Here is a 19,475-nt window from a genome sequence, read left to right on the forward strand (position 1 = left end):
AGGATAAAGTATGGATTAATCATGTTAAGTTGAGCCATATGAATAATAAATAATTTTAACGACCTTGCAATTGATCATAAATAATAAATAATTAATTATATCCAATCAAATGTCACATCAATTATGTACAAATTTGCTATGAACAAATAAGAAAAAGAAGTCTATATATAATTTACAATATACCACCAGAACCAAAACTTAAAAACTTTACACGACGAATGGATCTACACCGTCCATCGTCGATCGTACGGATCCAATTCATGACAACGACTCGGGAAGCGACTTTGGAGACTCATTGACGTGGCAAAATTGACTCGGGAAGCGACTTTGGAGACTCATGTCGGAGGAGGCCTGTCGTAATCGCAATCGTGTCGTATGTCGTTTCCTGAGGTTTCAACGATGGAGAAACCCTAAGTCCGGCTGCGCCTGCCTTCGCGCCTCCTTACTCTTTTTTATCGCCGCCGAGGTCCTTCGGGAGATGGTCCTTTGCGGGGATGTCTCAGTTGCTGGCGAACAGTGCTTGTTCATCCTCCAAGATCGGGTTCCAAGGTGGCCCCATATCTCATCCCCGTTTCTCCTCGCCCTTCTCTCCGTCTCTGGGCTTCTAAAAGTGGGTTCTAGATGGTGATTTGGTGCATGTTGATGCCATATTGACGTCGAAGTTCGCATTTCTCTGCTGTATTGGAACGCTTCAATTCATTCTCGAAACATTTCTCAGTTCCTTTTTTGGGTTTCGACCGGAGAAATTTTTTGCCGAGACAAACGCAATATCATATATGCACCTTCTTAAATCTTCTCAAATATACTATAAACTGCGCTTTCTCTTTGTTAACCGGTGCGTATTAAGGATGTTTTGGTGCAATATAATTGAAATATATGCATCGAATGTGATGTAGGGACGCCAGTCCATCGGAATAACTTTGGCTACCAGAGGAAATTGTGCTTCTTCCAGGGGGTACTGAAGCCATTTAATCTGCTACTTCAAATTCTGTTCATTTTTTTTATTGTACTTTGTGCATTTAGAACAACTTATTAATAGTTAAGCTCACGTGTCACTAGATTGGTGCAAGTTCTAGTGGATTTTACGGTAAAGTGATGAGTTATCAAGGTCTACAGAAAAAGAATGTACCTCGGAATCAAGGTATAACCACTCGGATGATCTTCTTTCTTTTTATTTTTCTACGTGAGATATCAGCATGCTGCATTTTGTTTGGCTATTCCCAAGTTCCAGCCAGTAATCTTCTCTGAATTTTGGGGAAACAAAAAATAGTGATAACCATGCAGAACGGCATATAGGTAAAACCGTCGTGTATCTCTTTAAACTGAAGTCAGTGATTGCCCTAGTGTAAATAGAAGTGTCTGTAACTTGTTGTTTGAGTGCTTACACATTAGCAAAGTACCTTCACGTAGTTTGCTCATTGTCATATTTTTAAATACATACGCAGAGGGAGGCCAAAGAAGATATAAAGAATTTCCATAATTATAGTTCCTTCAGAAGGAGAACTTTATTTTGTTATCCTATCGAGTGGAGCACTCATGATTGGCGATGGTGACTTGAAGATATATCCGTGCTTTCGTAAAGGATTTTTTTAATCATACGGATACAAATTCATGTATTGTAACTGCTCCACAAGTATGGACACATCCGATATCATTCCACGACCTTTGGCTGAAAAGATTCAACAAATTCACCATAACATTATATTTGATTGTTGCGACACGTGGGCAAGAAACAAACTATAATGTCATGGGCATATGATATGTCAACCATGATATAGGTGATGTCGTATTGACATGCTGGCTTATGTTTTCTGGCATGCACCGGCATAAACAAAACATATCATTGCTCAAATGTATTGATAGACATGTGAGTTGATTGTATTGAACCATGTTAGAGGTACTGATATGTGACTAAGCCATTTTTGGCATGTGTCTGCCAATACAATATGGTATCATGTAATGCCAAAAAGGTATCATCCGTGTATTATGGATTTTTTAATTTGTTTGTTTTTGTAATATGCAGGTGTTCAAAATGTTATGGCTGGTGAAACAAATCAAGACGTGCTTTCCAAAAATACTGATGTTTTTGATAGCAACAGTGGTGGTGGATTGCGTGGAAAGTTGAACAAAGTGGTTTTAGCTTATAGTGGTGGTTTGGACACCTCAGTGATTGTCCCTTGGTTAAGGTATAACTTGTCTTTTATAAGAATATTCTTTTCTACTAATGGATTCACTATTGTGGTTTAGAGGAGGAAGTGAATCCTTGGCTCACTTATTTTGAGGTAATTTAAAATAAGAAAAAAAAAAGGCCTGATGCACTGCCAAACATATTTTGGAATACATGAAAGACATGCCTTGAACTCAATGAAAAGAAAAGATGCTTGTAGCTCGACCCAAATTGGGACATCACGGCCTCTTGTTATATTTTTATACAACATATGCCTTAGTGTACCATGCTTTGGATTTTTGTTGTTTTGTCCCCTTGAATTGCTGTTGGTTTTTAATTCTGATATTCCAGAAAGCTTCTTCAATTTTATTGGGTGGATAAGCAGTTGTTCATGATATTTTGACTTGTACGTTTCAAGTCCATATGCCCATTTTAACATTTATTGAATCATTTTCTAACATTTATAAATTGCAGGGAGAACTATGGATGTGAAGTTGTGTGTTTCACTGCAGATGTTGGACAAGTGTGTAATTTATATTTCTATGTTGGTACATTATATGTTGTGTTTTACTAAAGAAAAATGCGCTTGTATTATTACCGATTCATGATTTTAGGTTTTAAATGTGTTATAGCCTAAAGATTTCATTTTCTGATTGTGCTTTTGGTTCCCTATAAATCTTTCATGTCTTCAAATTTTAATTGCCTCCTTTATAGGAGGCTACCTAAATGTTTGACACAATTTTGTTTGCTCTTGTGTGCTTAACTAAAGTAATGGACTTGCAATTCATTAGTTAGGGAATCTTGGGTTGAAGAAAAGTGATGAATTAAAGGACTTATCCTTTAATAACTAATGAAACAACTGCCCTGTTTTTACTAGTTGATTGGATATAGTTAGTTATTTGGTCGAATGGTGTAATCAACAGATTATTCTCCCATAATGATAACACTAGCTATTCCCTTTTGGTTAAATGGATATATTTTGTTTGCGATTTTTTTAACCCAACAAAGGTACAAGTAATTAACTTATTTGGAATAATTTACTTATTCTCTTTAAGAATTCTTGAATTAAATGGAACCTTATTGTCGGATTGGTCCATTTGCTTCCATCTACATTGGATTATTCTTTTTCATGTTAGCTATTCCCTTTTGGTTAAATGGATATATTTTGTTTGTGATTTTTTTAACCCAACAAAGGTACAAGTAATTAACTTATTTGGAATAATTTACTTAATTCTCTTTAAGAATTCTTGAATTAAATGGAACCTTATTGTCGGATTGGTCCATTTGCTTCCATCTACATTGGATTATTCTTTTTCATGTTAGATTTAAATACATTAGTTTCCCACAGATGTTAAATACATATCATTTAATTTTTTCCTTGTGTGTTGATTATTCCTCTACAGGGTGACCTGGAGATGGATGGCTTGGAACAAAAGGCCAAGGCTAGTGGTGCAAGCCAACTTGTTGTAAAGGATTTAAAGGAGGAATTTGTTCAGGATTATATATTTCCTTGTTTGCGAGCCGGTGCAGTGTATGAAAGAAAATATTTGCTTGGAACTTCAATGGCTCGGCCTGTTATAGCCAAGGTGATGCTTATGCTTGGGCATAAATGTTGTCAATTAAGAATTTTCAAGGAACGTATTGGACTCAACCAGTTGTTTCAAAGAATCGGTCAGTTGAAAACAATTGTTTCCTGCCTGCTTATATTAGGCCATCAATCCAATTCTTACAGCTTACACCAATTCTTGTCTCCACTTGTTCTAGCCAGTTCCTGGTTGATCTGGATATTCTCGACAATTGATATATCTCGCCCAGTTTCTTTTATTTCAGTTGTTCTCCACCTATTTCTGACATCTAGCTGATATTTTGTTGTCGAAGGACGAGGGCACCCAAAAAACAAGCAATGATTTATGGCCAATCCAATTACTTATTGTATTCTTCTTGTTGATGAACTGAGGTGTCGTGGCTGATGAGTCAGCATGGCATGGTCCACGAGTCGAAGATCGGCGTAACGGGTCGCCGAGGTTGATCGACCGTAGGTCGGGCGTTATCATCGGGATGTTGGTCGGTGTCCCTTGGTCGAGACGGTAGCACTTTGATGGTGTCCGGTCTCTTGAATAGATGGTACTGGGTGCCGATCGGGACGTTGGACTCGTCTGGAGGAATACATCTCTCGGTTGGCGATGGTTGCACCTTGGAAGGGGGTGGTTGCTCTCCTTATCAAGTAGTGTTGATGAACTGATGCGCCGTGGCTGATGAGTCAGCACGGCCAGGTCCGCGGGTTGATTTCGGGAGTCTTCAGTGGCTGGGGGGTGGTTGTCGAGGTTGGTCACACCCTCTGGACGGGGTGCTGGCGTCGTCCGTGTTGGTTGGCGTCTCTCGATCGGGATGTTGGTTGTGGCTCGGGGGTGGCCGCTTTCTTGCACAGAAGGCCCTCGTCGGGTGGTTCCCAACTTTAGCCCCTCGATGAGTAAGTGAGTGCTTGGTTCTCTCCTTTTTTTGCCTCCCTCTAGTCGGATGCTGGCCGGGGGTTTTTATTACTATTGTACGAGGGTTGGCCATACGCGGGTTTGGCGTGGCGGCCGATCCTCGAGGGGTGAGGTGGTAGCTTTGTGCGGCCGCCGTCCCGGGACGTGTGGAACGGCTCCAGACGGCGTCGTCCCGAGCTTTCCGGGACGAGACGTACCGAGGAACGCCTTGGTACGGATCCTGGCTTAGCACGTGGGAGTGTTTCTCTTGCGGACCTGGCGGTGATGTGGCGCGGCGTTGATGGTGACATAGCCTGGTCCCAAAATATACCTTATCACTTCTGATACGTCTTTAGAGATTATGTTATATTGTCAATGTAGTTGCACCTGGCACCTAGACATACTTACATGATACACTTGAGCTTTCTGAAGAAGTAATCCAGAAACTAATACTTATTGATTTATGTGTAGTTACTGGGAAGGATCTTTTGAACATCATATCATTTCCAATATTCATCATCCTCCTGACAAATATGTCTTCTGTTTTCTTATATTATTTGATTTTTTTGATCCAAAAATGTTCAGAAAAGTGTTAGACGCCAGCATAATTTTATGAAGGCACTACATAGCAGTGAGCTTAAACTTTCTTGGTTGTGCCTTCAATATTGAGAAACCACCTAGTGTTCTTTTTACATAACTTGATGAGGTTAGTTCAGAGAAGCTATTAGTTTATACTTTGTTGGTCTTTGGGGTTGCAATTTGGAGAAACCACTAAGTTGTTAGAAAGATACTGAAAATGAAAAGTTGGCACAAAAATTGTGATCTACATGATAGATTTAGGAGGTCGTGATTGGTTGGTTTTGTACAATGAAGAGTCCTATGCTCTTTATGCATTAATGAACCCATTTCTTGGATGCATATGGTTATGTCACAATATGACATGGCTTGTGGCACATCCTGTTGAACTGATGATGACACGGTCAGCATGCCACTCAAACAAAGCATGCACCCACATGCTATGTGATAAGGCATGGTGATATGAATGGGTCTTTTCCGGTGGGAATTTCATCGTACGCTGTGTATGTAGATGGCATCCAGCAGCATGGCATAACATGAATCAGGTTAGGCAAGATAAACATTTTTACAGTCTGCATCTCTCTTCCTATTTAAGCAAGTTCAAAATGTTCAAGTGATATATGTTGACTATGACTGTATTAACATATGAATGACCAAGTGATAATTACTCTTACTCCTGTGACTGATCACAAAAATGAGAACTTTATTTTAATGTCAGGCAATGGTTGATGTTGCTAAAGAAGTTGGTGCAGATGCTGTTTCACATGGGTGCACAGGAAAAGGAAATGATCAGGTATGTACTTGTAGTTCAGTAATTGTGGTCTTCTAAATGTATGTCTTGTTCATTTTTGTTCCATCACAACCTTGGCCACAGGTTCGTTTTGAGCTCACGTTCTTTGCTTTAAACCCTGAACTTAAAGTTGTGGCACCTTGGAGGGAATGGGAGATAACAGGGAGAGAGGATGCTGTTGAATATGCGAAAAAACACAATATTCCTATACCTGTTACAAAGAAATCAATTTATAGCCGAGATCGGAATCTTTGGCACCTTAGCCATGAGGTATCTCTGCCACTTCATCTTTTTCTATGATGTTATCAAATTAAGATGGAATTGTTCACCATAGTAGCAAAAATGTATTCGTCTTAGCTAATCTTCTTCACTTGCTTTGGATGACTAGCTTGGGTTGTTATACTGTCTATATCTATTTACATGGTTTAATTGAATCTTAGTGGTTTAATTGAATCTTGTAGACAACTGAGTAGCTTGCTTTCCTCATTTATTGAACTCTGTGCTTAGTTTTATGACGCTGTTTGTATGAAGTGTCTCTAAGCTGTCCTTTCCTTTTCCAGTTTCTTTATCCAATCACTTGTTTCTTTGTCGGCATTTGTATTAAGTGACAAAACCATAAACAATTGAAAATGGAACAAGTTAAGACTAGTTTGGGGGGATGGGTGCATTCTTACATAGTATATTTAAAGTTGCTGACAATAGAATGAATAGTAGAAACTGTATACCTAAAGTTGCCGACACGAGTTTCTATTATTAACTTGTGGTTTAACTGAGTTTGTTTGCTCAAAAACCAGTTAATAGAGGTCAATACAATGTACCATCCCTTGATTCCAATTGAATGCTTTTGGCTCCAAGAACTATGCTAGTAGATACAAGATATATTGATATCACTCGACATAGTCTTTATGCTGCAAATACCAGAGTGTGTAACAAGATTAAAAAACATTTTTTATGTGGCCATTGTAAGTTCATTTTCTGATTTGAAGGGTGACATTCTTGAGGACCCAGCGAATGAGCCAAAGAAAGACATGTACATGATGAGTGTTGATCCAGAAGACGCACCTAATCAACCCGAGTAAGTGGGGCCTTTTCCTGTTGTGTTTGTTTCTCACATTGATGATACTTATGATATTGTGCATGTTGATTTGTAGCTAATGTAGATTTGTGGTTGTATTTCATTGTGAAACCTTATGGATATATATCTGAAGTTGAAGATTTGATAAAGCATGATTGTTTTATGGGAAACTAAATTTTAATCTACTGGTTTTTTTTTATAATATATTTGATTGATAGGCTTTCATCTTTCTTTAATGATAGTATTTTCTTATAAAGGTGGAATCTTTAATCAAAAGATTTGTAATCTTCAATCAAACTAAAATTTGATTTCTTTCAAAAATTTCCTCATTGGCTTTGTTGTTCTTCTGCTTGAGCAATGTGGGAAACTGAAATAGACACAAAGTGTTCTGATTTCCATCAAAGGGGATACCTTAATAAAGAACTAGAATTGGTTACTTTACATATAGTTTATGCCTAGTAGATAATCCATGTGGAGCTATTGGGATGCTGTCTTTTCTCCTCTTCATCTAAGTAGCCTTGTACAAGGGGTGCTTGGAGGACTCTTTTTCATAGATCCCTCAACCTTGAAATCGGCCTTCTAGGTTTTATTATAGGTAGTCCATCTAGAGCTTATGAATGTTAAAGCAGACGACGCTGGATAGAATATCACAAACTTTCTTGGAATAGTCTCTTGATTAACTTTACCTTTAAATTATTAAGAGTGTTTTATTCTTCACATCAGTTGTGTCACCATAACCATTATGCCTAAACAGACCGACAAGTAACTAAGCCATGCTTAGTGTGTTCATAAGCGCTACTATAAGCTATTAACTATCCATAAGCCATGTTTCTAAAACATTCAAAATGTGTATATGTGACGTGTTAGAGTACTATTGATGGTATGATGTGTATGCTGGTTATTTGACTATTCAAGCATGCCATGCACCTTGCCTTTTCTGTTAAATAATTAGTGAAACATCATGCAGATATTTGGAAATTGGGATTGAATCAGGCATACCTGTTTCCATCAATGAAAGAAAGCTGTCCCCTGCATCTCTTCTTTCAGAACTCAACGAGATTGGTGGAAGGCATGGTATTGGACGTATAGACATGGTTGAGAACCGTTTGGTTGGCATGAAGTCCCGTGGTGTCTACGAAACCCCAGGTGGCACCATCTTGTGGGCGGCTGCTCGCGAGCTGGAGTCCTTGACACTCGACCGGGAGACCATACAGATGAAAGACATGCTTGCACTTAAGTACGCCGAGCTGGTGTATGCCGGCCGATGGTTTGATCCCCTTCGACACTCCATGGATGCCTTCATGGAGAAGATCACAGAGACCACTACTGGGTCTGTGACCCTTAAGCTGTACAAGGGGTCAGTGACCGTCACATCACGGAAAAGCCCGTACAGCCTGTACAGGGAGGACATCTCATCATTTGAGACTGGTTCAATCTATAACCAGGCTGATGCTGCTGGATTCATCCGACTATACGGGCTTCCTATGAGAGTCCGCGCAATGCTCGGGAAGGATAAGTGAGGTTTATTCTCGTTTCTATGCAGTAGAAAAACAGTCAAAGAGACGGATTGTAGGATTTGTCTGATCTTTATCTGCTATAATTTGTATGCAAACCCAGACACTTGGTTTGGACTTGCAGCTATTGGTTTGCTCATGTGGTACTTCTAGTAATCTACCAGGCACAAAATAAGGTACTTGTCATCTTTACCTTCTGTAATAGTCGTATGTAAACAATCGACTGTTTTAGAGTGTCATCTATCTTTGGTGTTATGCTTTTTGTTGAATCATTTCTTGATATATGTAGAATATAGGATATTGTATCGTTGTCGACACTTGATACATCAGTTTATGCTGAATTTAAAAAAATATATAAAATGGAAGGATGTATTGTACTACTCGAATTGGTGCTTATGCAACAAAAACCTTCTCGTAAAGATAGCAAAGTCTCATAAAAGAACAATGTTATCATACTATCTGTTTTTGGCATAGTACATAGTAAAATACATAAAATGCGCTCTTTCAGTGTAATTGCTAGTATTTTCTCATTGTTGATGGTGTGTATTATATATTACTATATATAGCTGATGATGGTTCGGCTCGGATTGGGAGCCCAACCCAAGCGACCAATTAGACTACATTGTGAGCGTATTTGGGCCGTATCCATCCCCGGTAGCAGCTCTAACCAAGCAAAATGGATTGGCGCTGCTAGGCTCGCGTCCCCCACGGCTTTGAAGGGGCCGTCGAGCTTTGGGGAATCCCTCCGCCCGCCATGGTCTCCGCCTGGGCAGAATTCTCCGAACCTGGTATTCCCCTCCTCTCCTCTGTCGGTTTCTCTTTTTGTTTCGTTTAATCGTTCAAGAAACGGGTCCAGAATCGCGAGAAACGTCTTCTGTCTTCTTTCCATTATTACTTCGTGCTCTGGACCGAAGTTTATGGAGGCTTTCTGCCCTAGATCGCTTCTCTTGCTTTTTAGTGAACGGCGTGGTTAATCGAGATTCAAGCGCCGGTGGATAGGATTGGATAGGATAGGATAGGGCATGATTCTACATTGAGATTGCTCAAGCTTAAGGTTGTTAGTAAAATACGATGATGATGAGGACGACCAAGGAATCGTTCCACATCGCTAGAGAGCCGGACGATATATATTAGGTCTGTGGCTTAGACTTTCGTTGAGACATTCTCTCAAACACTTATCAGATTTAGATACCAGTCACGAAAAATCGACAAGAATTTCTGCAAGGATGGTGCTGTGACCGGAACATTAGTTTTGTTGTGACCATGTCACAACTTGGGCACATACTTGTGGAAATATAAAGATAGTTAACTAAGGTCCTTACACTTTGTTGGATCCAAGATTTTTGGAGTCTACTCGATTCATTAAACACAGGCTTGGATAGAAAAATAGGCGCCTAATTCTCGGGTAGCTTAGGTACTTAGCCGGGTTAGTATACTATAAAATTTATAGGCACCTATCCCTTTGTCATTTTATTGTTGAACAACAACAACAACAATGGGTTGTGTTCTTTTTCTCTACTAAACCATTTAAATCAGATTCAAGTGCTTTAAGTAGGATTTGGGATGAGTTCGGGCTTGAGTGAAATCTGTGAGTTCTGAACCATTAGCCAGGTTTAGCCATTTTGTCCAGATTTATTACGACTTCTTGGAAATAAAGTGCATTGTTGACATTTGACTCCTTGGTGGCAGTTCTTTACTTTTCTTGATCTTTTATGACCGTAGAGGTTGAAGTTGGAAAGATGCTGTCTATGATGGGCAGGTCATGGCTCAAACTTCAAACATGTTTACCACAACAGTCTTGGAATAGAATAGCAAAATAATCAAATGAAGTCTTCCTAACTGTCAAATTTTATATTGGCACTCTGAGCAGATTCTCTTTGGGAAAGAACCCACTGAAACCCGGTTTTATAGATGGCACAGCAAGTTAAGTTAGGTTACCCCTGCAATGGTCCACCTTCCCTTCAAGATCTTTCAGGAGGACTGTGCATGCAAGGGTGTAGCACTCCATGAGACCTGATGGCCTTCGAAAGAACTTCCACGTCTAGCATCATGAACTCATTCAATTCCATTGAATGAGGAATCATGATTGTTTGTGTATTTATTTTTCCATGGTCTGTTTCTACGGTCATCTCTGTTTCTGTTGAGTAATGTCTCACACATAGTTCCTGCATTAAAAGGGGAGAACAAGGAGGACCACATTGAATGGGAAGACTGAGTGGGAATGATATTTGCTTGGGCTTGGGAGCTTTGGTACACAAGCAAACATGAGTGGAGACCCTTTGGGTTTTTCTTTTTCACCTCCGTTGCACTTTATGCAATCATAGGTTTTTCATGAGCCTCCAATATTATATAGACCCAAAACACCATGGAAGGGACCTTTTTGATGGAACCAATGGATTAGCCATGATTTTGTCTCCATCCTAAAGTTGGAAGGACCATGATGACACCCTTCAAAACCATTTATTTATAAGAGGACAACTTGAGCCCGCACTACTGTAAGCACAACAAGTGTCACCATGATCTAGTGAAGTCTACCTGTAATTCACAGAGCACTTTCTTCTTGTTAAGAGCTGCTAGAAAAGGGATTGGTGGGAGTGAAGTAGGCCTGAAGTTAGGTGATGCTTTGGCCAGTGGGACAAAGATGTCCTGCTGAAGGTCTCGAGATACATGCCTACAAGGCTAGATTAGGGTTTGGGCCTCCTTTAATAAGGGCATTTTATTCCATAGGGTGAGCTGAAGGCTAAGGGTTAAGACCTAGAGTCGTTGCCAAGTTTTTGGAAGGCCACAAATGAGAGGCATGACACAGTTTTTGACAAGCTAGTTATTCTTATCTGTTTGGATAACAAGTGCTTTCAAGGTCCAAACAGGTGAGGCATATGGTCTAGACCATAGGCTTAGGCTAGATGGTACATCTAAAAGCATTAGGACACCAGAGATTTATACACAACAAGAGGAAGAAGTTGGCTCAGGCATTGCTGCTACAAACCCTAGAAGTGTCATACTTTGTAAGTTACTTTATGGTAGAGTTGAACATCATTTTTAACTTAGAGAAGACAATGGAATTGTGCTGTTAAACGTGTGCTGATGCAGAGAGATACATAGCTATATATTAGTTTGATAGCAATAGCTGCGGGAAGGCTGACATGGAGGTAGCAGAACCTGCATTTATAATCTTAATGCTTGCGCATCTCTATGCATGATCATCTCTATCATATAATGGTAATGAAATGGCAGAGTCCATGTTAATCTTTGATAGAAAACCATGATAAGAGAGAGAGAGAGAGAGAGAGAGAGAGAGAGAGAGAGAGAGAGAGAGAGAGAGAGTTGAAGAGCTAGTGTTTGATAAGGAGCATAGTCCACCTTGAAAGGGTAAAAAGCCCTTGCAAGATTCTCCTTGAGTGCTTGTGTCGATGATACCTCGTGATGAATCTCATCAAATGGTGTCTACTTTAGGACTAGAATGCACTTGGTGCTATGATAAGATCTCATTTAATTCCCCATTAATTAGAGCACAACCAATCGACCATCAAAATGGGGATAACCTTAAGGAGTTCATGCAAGCAGATTACCGAAGATAGCACTCGACACAAGTTTACGGGAGAAGCTTCAACGGAGACCATCGCCATGATGAAGACGACTCTTTTCCTGCCATGTCGATCTCCTCTCACCGTAAACCAATCCCAAGGCAATAAATGCGACAGAATTAAGTGCTAACCCAGTCGTAATGGTGCATGTGACGTGCTGCCCCCTCAAGATCTTAATGACCATAATCCAGCTTACAAACACATCAACCAAGGTACATATTCTAAGCCTTTATCTTCCATGATCTGGTACATATATGCATGGATAGGTTTGACTTATTATGAGTGCATATCGACATTGAGGCATATGGACGTACGGTGGTTGTTGGAGGAGGGTGATGGCATGCAGACCCATGCAAATTATAAGGTGGCTGGGAATATTATCTCAGGAGATGTACTGACACGCTGCATGTGAGTGCACACGTCTCCTTTCTCGGGGATCCTATGCCTTGAGATACTCTCCTCAGGTCGATCGGCTCCTGGGTCACGATTCCAGATCTCCTGTGGTTATAGAGTTCTGGTTTCCCATTTGTGTGGTATGAACTGGGGGAGTTGTGAGTTCAGTCAGATTGGCCGTCGGGTAGAACTGAAATCAATGACCCTTCTGATCATCACTTCTAAAATCATCCTCGTATCTTGATTAATTGACAAACATGTATATATTTTTCTGATGTAGGAGGAGTTTTTTTCCTCTTAATTTTTAATCGATGTCATTCCATCTAAGACATGTTTTGATTTATGCCTTTCACACTCTCTCACGATGGTAGATGACTCAACCCGTCACATAATATATATTTTTTATTTATATATAAAGTCCAATTCTTTTTTTCTTCTTATTACTGTATGGATTCACCAATTATGGAAAATACAGTTAATTTTTCTCCGGGGTGATAGGTAAAATTGACACCGTCATCCTTCTTCACATGTTTCATCGAAGACACAGCGAGGTGCACTGCACTGCAGCTTCCTCCTATTTCTACGGTGAATAACTCCAATAGCCGCATTTGTCACACAGGCAGAATGACACACGAGATCCGGCCACAAAGCCTGTTCCGTTCTCTCCCTTCATACATATATTATTGGCCTGCAGTCCTCTCCCTGACCTATTCTTTTAATGAGACAAAATCTTGGAGAGACCGAGAGAAAGAGGGGCGATGTTATCCACTTCAATCCTTCATGTCTTCCTTCTTCATGTGCACCGCAGACCGGCGGCAGGCGAACCCGGCGCTTTTAGATTGCCGGGGACGACGACAGCCACGTGGCTGCATCCGCTTGCTTTACGGGTACTACAACGTGCTTTAGAACTCGGCTCGGCTCGGCTCGGCTAAGCTGCAGCTCAATGAACCCTCAAACAGGTATTTGTGGACCTATCATCTCCTGATTATAAAATCCAGTTAATTGGATCTTAAAAATCGAATAACACTTTCGATTGGTTTGGTTCGCTAATTAGATCATCTAAATCTTAAATCGATTAAAATACCATCAACCTTTTTATTTATCATCAAAGATATTTGAATATTTTAAAGAATATTCATGTGTTCTTATTATATTTATTATTTTCTCATTGTCTAGATGATATTCGACTCTGATGATTATGCTATGCACACTACTCCTTAACCAGTGTGATATTTTTCTTTGAAGAATTTGAATGCTACCCTATTACATGCAAGTTTTTTCTTGATTGTTGTGCCTATAATTTGTGAAAAGAAATGTATTGGAATGAGTAGGGTGGATGGTAAGCTGAGTCCTGAACAGAGGGTTAGGGTTGAGGAGGGACATCCCAAAGGCCATTGGGATTTTGTTCCTAGGGGAGTGAACCGGGTGCCATCAATGGCAGGAGAGCACAGTGTAGTAGGATCGGACAGGTACCCACCGAAACAAGAGGAAGAACAAGGTGGTACAGGGCAACAATAAATCATAGTCCCCAATCCCCATCCCCACCCTACGAGTAGCACAGCACTTCCTCACTCCAATGTCTATTGGTACTTCTCATATGGACAAGCCTGCCTTTGTTTTGTTTTCTTTTCTTGAAACATTGCAAGTTTTATGCCGAGCAATGCCTCTTCCTGCCTTGGGATGTTGTGTTTGACCAGTTTAAGATTCATAGGTTGCGTTCTGACTTTTTTTTTTAGGCCATACACTAAGTTGGTTTGTTATAATTCTTTCTACCGTTTTTATTTTTATTTTCACACTAGAAAAAAATTTATTTACCAGTTAAATACATTGGAACAATCAAATAAGTTGTAATTAATTTATTTGATTACCAACCCAATACTTGGTTTCAGTCAACCGACTTACAAAATGTATTGGAAAAACCGGTTCAGATCTGGAGCCGCCTGAGCTGAAGCCGGCTCCTTCACCACCACCAACCTGCTCCGTACCAAGAATCCCGCAGTGGGACCCGCCGGTCGCGCCTGCTTGCGGGTAAAAGAAAAGGTAGAGAAAAAAAAAAGAAAAGAAATAACTCTGTTGCCTCGTTCATTAATTAACCGCGGTTAACTCTCCCACTATAAATTAACTCCCACCCCCCCCTCCTCTTTCCCCTGGCGCCCTCTCCTTTCAAGTTTCCCGAGAACCGTAACCCACCGAGGCGAAAGAGAGCACAGTAGCAGTAGAAGCAGTGGTAGTGACCTAAAGATCTAGAAGGGAAGAGGCGGAAATCGATGCGCTAGGGGCGGCTCCTGAGCACATGCCTCGTCGGTGGCCCCGATCGGTGGCGGAGATGGCGGTATTCTCCCACTCGACGGGCAGAGGATGCGGAGGAGGAGGAGGAGGTTCGGGAGGTCGAGGAGCGGCAGCGGCATCGCAACGGCTGGTGGAGGCGGCGCAGCGCGGGGACGTGAGGGCTGCGGCGGAGTGCCTCGCGGACCCGGCGGTGGATGTGAACCACGTCGGGGCGGTGTGCCTGCGGGGACGCCTGGTGGAGGTGGCTCTCCGTGAGGAGGCCGCCGACGAGGTCCGGGTGGAGTGGGAGGAGCTTCGCACCGACGCCTCCGCTCTCTTTCTCGCCGCCCAAGCAGGCGATCTCCCCTTCGTCCGCACTCTCCTGGTGCGATCTCCTCTCCCCTACTTCGAATTCCTTTTTCTCTTTCGAGATCAACGTTTTCTTCTCGTATATTAAACGGAGATATATTTTTTATTCATTTATTTTTCCCTCACGCGTGTTTGTTGTTTACTCTTCTTCTCGATAATTATTGCGCTAATTTCTGCATTTATTCGCTCTCTTATTTACTTAGAAATAGGCTCGAACTCGGGTTGGGTTTCCAATTCCAGTTTGATCCGAAATTACACATCCCTCGTACATAATGGACTGGTTATCGGGTTCGGATCTGATCTTAGTTACACCCAATCAGTGTATTCTTCTTTCGATTTAGAGGATAAGCCTCATTTTCCCCATAAGAAATCCATCTCCTTCTGTTCCGTTATTCCCAATTTCCCGATGCCTCACCGTCGTCCACTTTGACGCCGATGCTATCTTCCGTGGCAGAATCTTGGCCGTGTATTCTCCGCCTCGTGATTCGCGTGGCCTCGCCTGCGACGGACAGGGGTGGAATGCTTCCACCTAGCTGGCAAACTGTGCCCCCGTCTCTCTCTCTCCTCTCTCTTCATTTACTAGCCATGTATTCATTGCGGTCAATTTCGTACCCTCCTTACGGATTGATTCCTCCTAAATTTCTAATTTGTTGAGGAAATTAATGAAATGGGGGGGTGCAATTAGGGGCTTCTTGAGTTCCGCAGTAGCTGCGACTGGGAGTGCCCCGGTCACGTGGCTTATCCACTACGTATTCGGGCTGAGGAAAGCGATGGGAGAGGGGACAGCGCACGCGGTGCCGTATCACGGGCTACCGACCTCTCATCTGGACCGTTCGATTGCCCTCCTCTTGTTGGACGGCGACATGTGGAGCCATCCCGAGATCTCCTCGAATCCTTCGCAGACATCATCCTGGTCTCCCTCTCCTTCTTTAATGCGACTCCCATCCCTCTCCTTTGGGTACTTCCCGTCTTCCGCCCTGCTCAAAACTCCATCGTTGTGATTGCTCCACAGTTTTCCAATAAGATTATACCTCTTGATTGACGTAATGTGGTAGCCCAAAAAACGATTAAAGAAGAGAGACAATATAGTGGTGAATAGACCATCGAACAAACTTGCACTGTACGATTTCGTACGTTTGTGGCTCTCTGGTGTCATGCTGCCTCCAGCTGTTCTCCTTCGGAACGCCTGCTTCGATGAAGAGATTGGTGTGTTCAGCGTCGGCGCATGCAGACACTGCGTCTTAAATGTACAGTCCAGCGAGGGATACAGAAATGTATCGATATCTTTAGTTGCTGGCTTCAGATCTCCGGTCCCATACCCCCTTGTTCCGAGTCTTTGTCATGGTTGGTACTGCCCAGAATGATGAGCGACCAAGTAAAGAACAAAGAGACAAAGGGGGGGAAAAGATCATCGTGCTACAGTCGTGGAGCTCCTTTTTATCTTACCAACGTCTTCTTTTTTATGCTTTTGCTGCTTCGATTAGCGGAGTTATGATGTAACTCGGGCTTAAAAATCTGCTCTTGGTGGCTAATTTTGGTGGCTTCGATTGCTGGGCGGTGGTGCGTAAAGGAGAAAGGCGCTGACGTGAACCAGAAGCTGTTCCGGGGCCACGCGATAACGGCGGCGGTGAGGGAGGGCCACGCGGAGGTGGTGGAGGTGTTGCTGAAAGCCGGAGCATCGCAGCCAGCATGCGAGGAAGGGGTGGTGGAGGCGAGCCTGCACGGGAGGGCGCGGCTCGCGGAGCTTCTCATGGGATCCGATCTCGTGCGCCCCCGCGTCGCCGTCCATGCGCTCGTCTCGGCCGCCTCTCGGGGATTCGTCGACGTTGTCGATGGCCTCATCAAGGTACATGCTTGCCACCGTTCCTTCCGCGATTGCATTTAGTCCACCAGCGGAGCTTGGGTTGATTTGCATGGGGGATCTGTTTGCAGTGTGGAGTGGACGCGAACGCGACATCTCGTTTGCTGCTACGTTCACTGAAGCCAGCGCTGCACACCAATGTCGACTGCACCGCGCTCGTGGCCGCCATCGTCGGCCGTCAGGCTGCCGTCGTCCGCCGGTTGTTACAGGTACTTCCCACACTGCGACCACTCATGCAATGGTAGAGTACGTGAATGGATGGATTCATGATGAGTCCGTTGATCCAGGCCGGAGCGCGGATGGACGCGAAGGTGAGACTCGGTGCGTGGTCGTGGGACGCCGCCACCGGTGAGGAGTTCCGCGTCGGAGCCGGGCTCGCCGAGCCCTACACCCCCGCGTGGTGCGCCGTCGAGTACTTCGAGTCCACCGGCACCATACTCCGCATGCTCCTGCAGCACCACTCCCCTAATGCTCCACATCATGGACGGACCCTCCTCCACCACGCCATCCTCTGCGGCAACCCTCGAGCGGTCGACACCCTCTTGTCCTGCGGCGCCGACTGGGAGCTCCCGGTCAGGGCCGGCCGGAAGACCGAGTTCCGGCCGATCCACATGGCCGCGCGGCTCGGCCTGGCTTCCGTTATGCAAGTCTTGGTCGATAAGAGGTGCGACTTGAGCTCGACAACCGACGCCGGTGAGACGGCGCTGATGCTATGCGCACGCTACAAGCGCGGTGACTGCCTCAGAATTCTTGCGTCGAGCGACGCCGATCTCGGTCGAAAGAGCTTGGCCGGTGCCTCTGCTGCCGCAATTGCTGCTTCCAGTAATTGGAGCGTCGGCTTCCAACATGCTGTCCTCGATGTGATTCGCTCGGGAACGGTTCCTAGATCGAGCGATCCATCGGTCTTCTCCCCGATCATGTTCGCAGCCCAGCACGGAGACGTTGCGTCCTTGCAAGTGCTACTGACACAACCGGACATCAACATCGACCAACGGCGTGGGAATGGGTACTCCCCTATCATGGTGGCGGCTAAAGAGGGTCACGTGGAAGCCTTCCGCGTCTTGGTCTTCGCTGGCGCTAACGTGAGGCTCCGCAGCGAGGCAGGAGAGACGGCCATTGATCTGTTCAGGCTGAACGAGAACCATGATATGTTCGAGCAGGCGATGCTCGAGCTCGCACTCGAGAAGGGGAGTGCCGGGGGGTTCCACGCTCTCCATTTCGCGGCTCGGCGGGGCGACATGGCCGCGCTGCGTCTCCTGACGAAGACGGGGTGGGACGTGAACGCCCTCGATGGAGACGGCTACACACCGCTGATGCTCGCCGCACGCGAAGGCCACGCGGAGGCATGCCATCTCTTGATCCTCCAGGGCGCCAGGTGCGACGTCGAGACGCGCCGCGGCGAGACGGCGCTCTCGCTGGCGAGGAGCAACGCGAAGCTCGGCAAGGAAGCTGAGAGCGTAATCCTGGACGAGCTGGCGCGGGCGCTGGTCGTGCGCGGCGGCCACGTGAAGAAGCACACGAGGCGCGGGAAAGGGCCGCCGCACGGGAAGGTGTTGAGGATGGTGGCGGCGGCAAGGGTTCTGCGGTGGGGCAGCTCGGGGCGGAGGAACGTGGTGTGCAGGGAGGCGGAGGTGGGGGCGAGCCCGGCATTCGTGAGGAACAGCAAAGGGAGGGGCGACGCCCGCGAGCCAGGGCTGTTCAGGGTGGTGACCACCCGGAAGCGGGAGGTGCACTTCGTGTGCGAGGGAGGGGAGGCGGCGGCCGAGCTATGGGTGAGGGGGATTAGGCTCGTGACGAGGGCGGCATCGGCGAAGGGAGGGAGCGAGCTCAACTAGCGGTGGGAAGAAGAGTTGTGTGTTGCATTGACTTCATCTTGAAGTCAGAGCTCTGTTGGTAGGTTTCTGCTGTCACATACCTTCAAGGTTAGATGTCAGTCTTCTTGGGGTCTTAAGCATGTAGAAATGCATCGCTCGTCTCGAGTGAATCAAACTACTCTGTAGTAAATATATAGGGCATAATTTAAGTCAAAGAGCAAATAAGTGTGTATGGATTTCTATTAAGAAAACTAATAAGACATTAAAACAACAGATTAAAAGGATAAAGTTTAAAAAATCTATTGTAATAAAATTTTGAGTTTTAAAATATAATTTTAAATATTCATATCTTAATTATTTTTATTTAATCAGGTCAAAAACGATGGAATAACATGACTCTAATTTGAAATTTATTAATTTTTAATCGGATTATAAATTTAAGGTGGTCACCATGATTCTAATCCAATCCTATTTTAAAAATGTGGCAGTTTTATCTCTTACCTCGGCATTTTATTTTAAAAATCATCCTTAATGTTAGATTTTTATCAAATGATGCTCTTTAATTAATTTTTATCTGTAATATTTTTGTAATCAAT

The 19,475-nt window shown here is 43.7% G+C and overlaps 2 protein-coding genes across 5 annotated transcripts; both read left to right on the forward strand.

Moving 5' to 3' along the window:
* The first annotated feature begins 392 nt into the window (after positions 1 to 392).
* On the forward strand, positions 393 to 8,845 carry LOC135610226 (argininosuccinate synthase, chloroplastic-like). 3 transcript variants are annotated; one of them, XM_065104474.1, is made up of 10 exons: positions 393 to 549; positions 897 to 955; positions 1,060 to 1,141; positions 2,024 to 2,186; positions 2,642 to 2,690; positions 3,571 to 3,753; positions 5,930 to 6,004; positions 6,086 to 6,271; positions 6,988 to 7,076; positions 8,044 to 8,845. In XM_065104474.1, exons 1-10 carry the CDS (start codon positions 495 to 497, stop codon positions 8,594 to 8,596), a joined length of 1,494 nt encoding a protein of 497 aa, XP_064960546.1. In that variant the 5' UTR covers positions 393 to 494; the 3' UTR covers positions 8,597 to 8,845. The 3 variants fall into 3 exon arrangements, with proteins under 3 accessions (XP_064960546.1, XP_064960559.1, XP_064960552.1); XM_065104487.1 differs by lacking the exon at positions 3,571 to 3,753; XM_065104480.1 differs by lacking the exons at positions 897 to 955; positions 1,060 to 1,141 and having other exon boundaries at positions 400 to 549.
* Positions 8,846 to 9,246: 401 nt separating this feature from the next.
* Positions 9,247 to 19,088, forward strand: LOC135610246 (uncharacterized). 2 transcript variants are annotated; one of them, XM_065104517.1, is made up of 6 exons: positions 9,252 to 9,378; positions 14,496 to 14,607; positions 14,736 to 15,220; positions 16,775 to 17,050; positions 17,137 to 17,274; positions 17,353 to 19,088. In XM_065104517.1, the coding sequence occupies exons 3-6, from the start codon at positions 14,861 to 14,863 to the stop codon at positions 18,898 to 18,900; spliced, it is 2,322 nt and encodes a 773-aa protein (XP_064960589.1). In that variant the 5' UTR covers positions 9,252 to 9,378; positions 14,496 to 14,607; positions 14,736 to 14,860; the 3' UTR covers positions 18,901 to 19,088. The 2 variants fall into 2 exon arrangements, with proteins under 2 accessions (XP_064960596.1, XP_064960589.1); XM_065104524.1 differs by lacking the exons at positions 14,496 to 14,607; positions 14,736 to 15,220 and having other exon boundaries at positions 9,247 to 9,378.
* Positions 19,089 to 19,475: the final 387 nt, after the last annotated feature.

Source organism: Musa acuminata, chromosome BXJ1-2 (assembly GCF_036884655.1).
Source record: "Musa acuminata AAA Group cultivar baxijiao chromosome BXJ1-2, Cavendish_Baxijiao_AAA, whole genome shotgun sequence".
Lineage (NCBI taxonomy): Eukaryota > Viridiplantae > Streptophyta > Magnoliopsida > Zingiberales > Musaceae > Musa > Musa acuminata.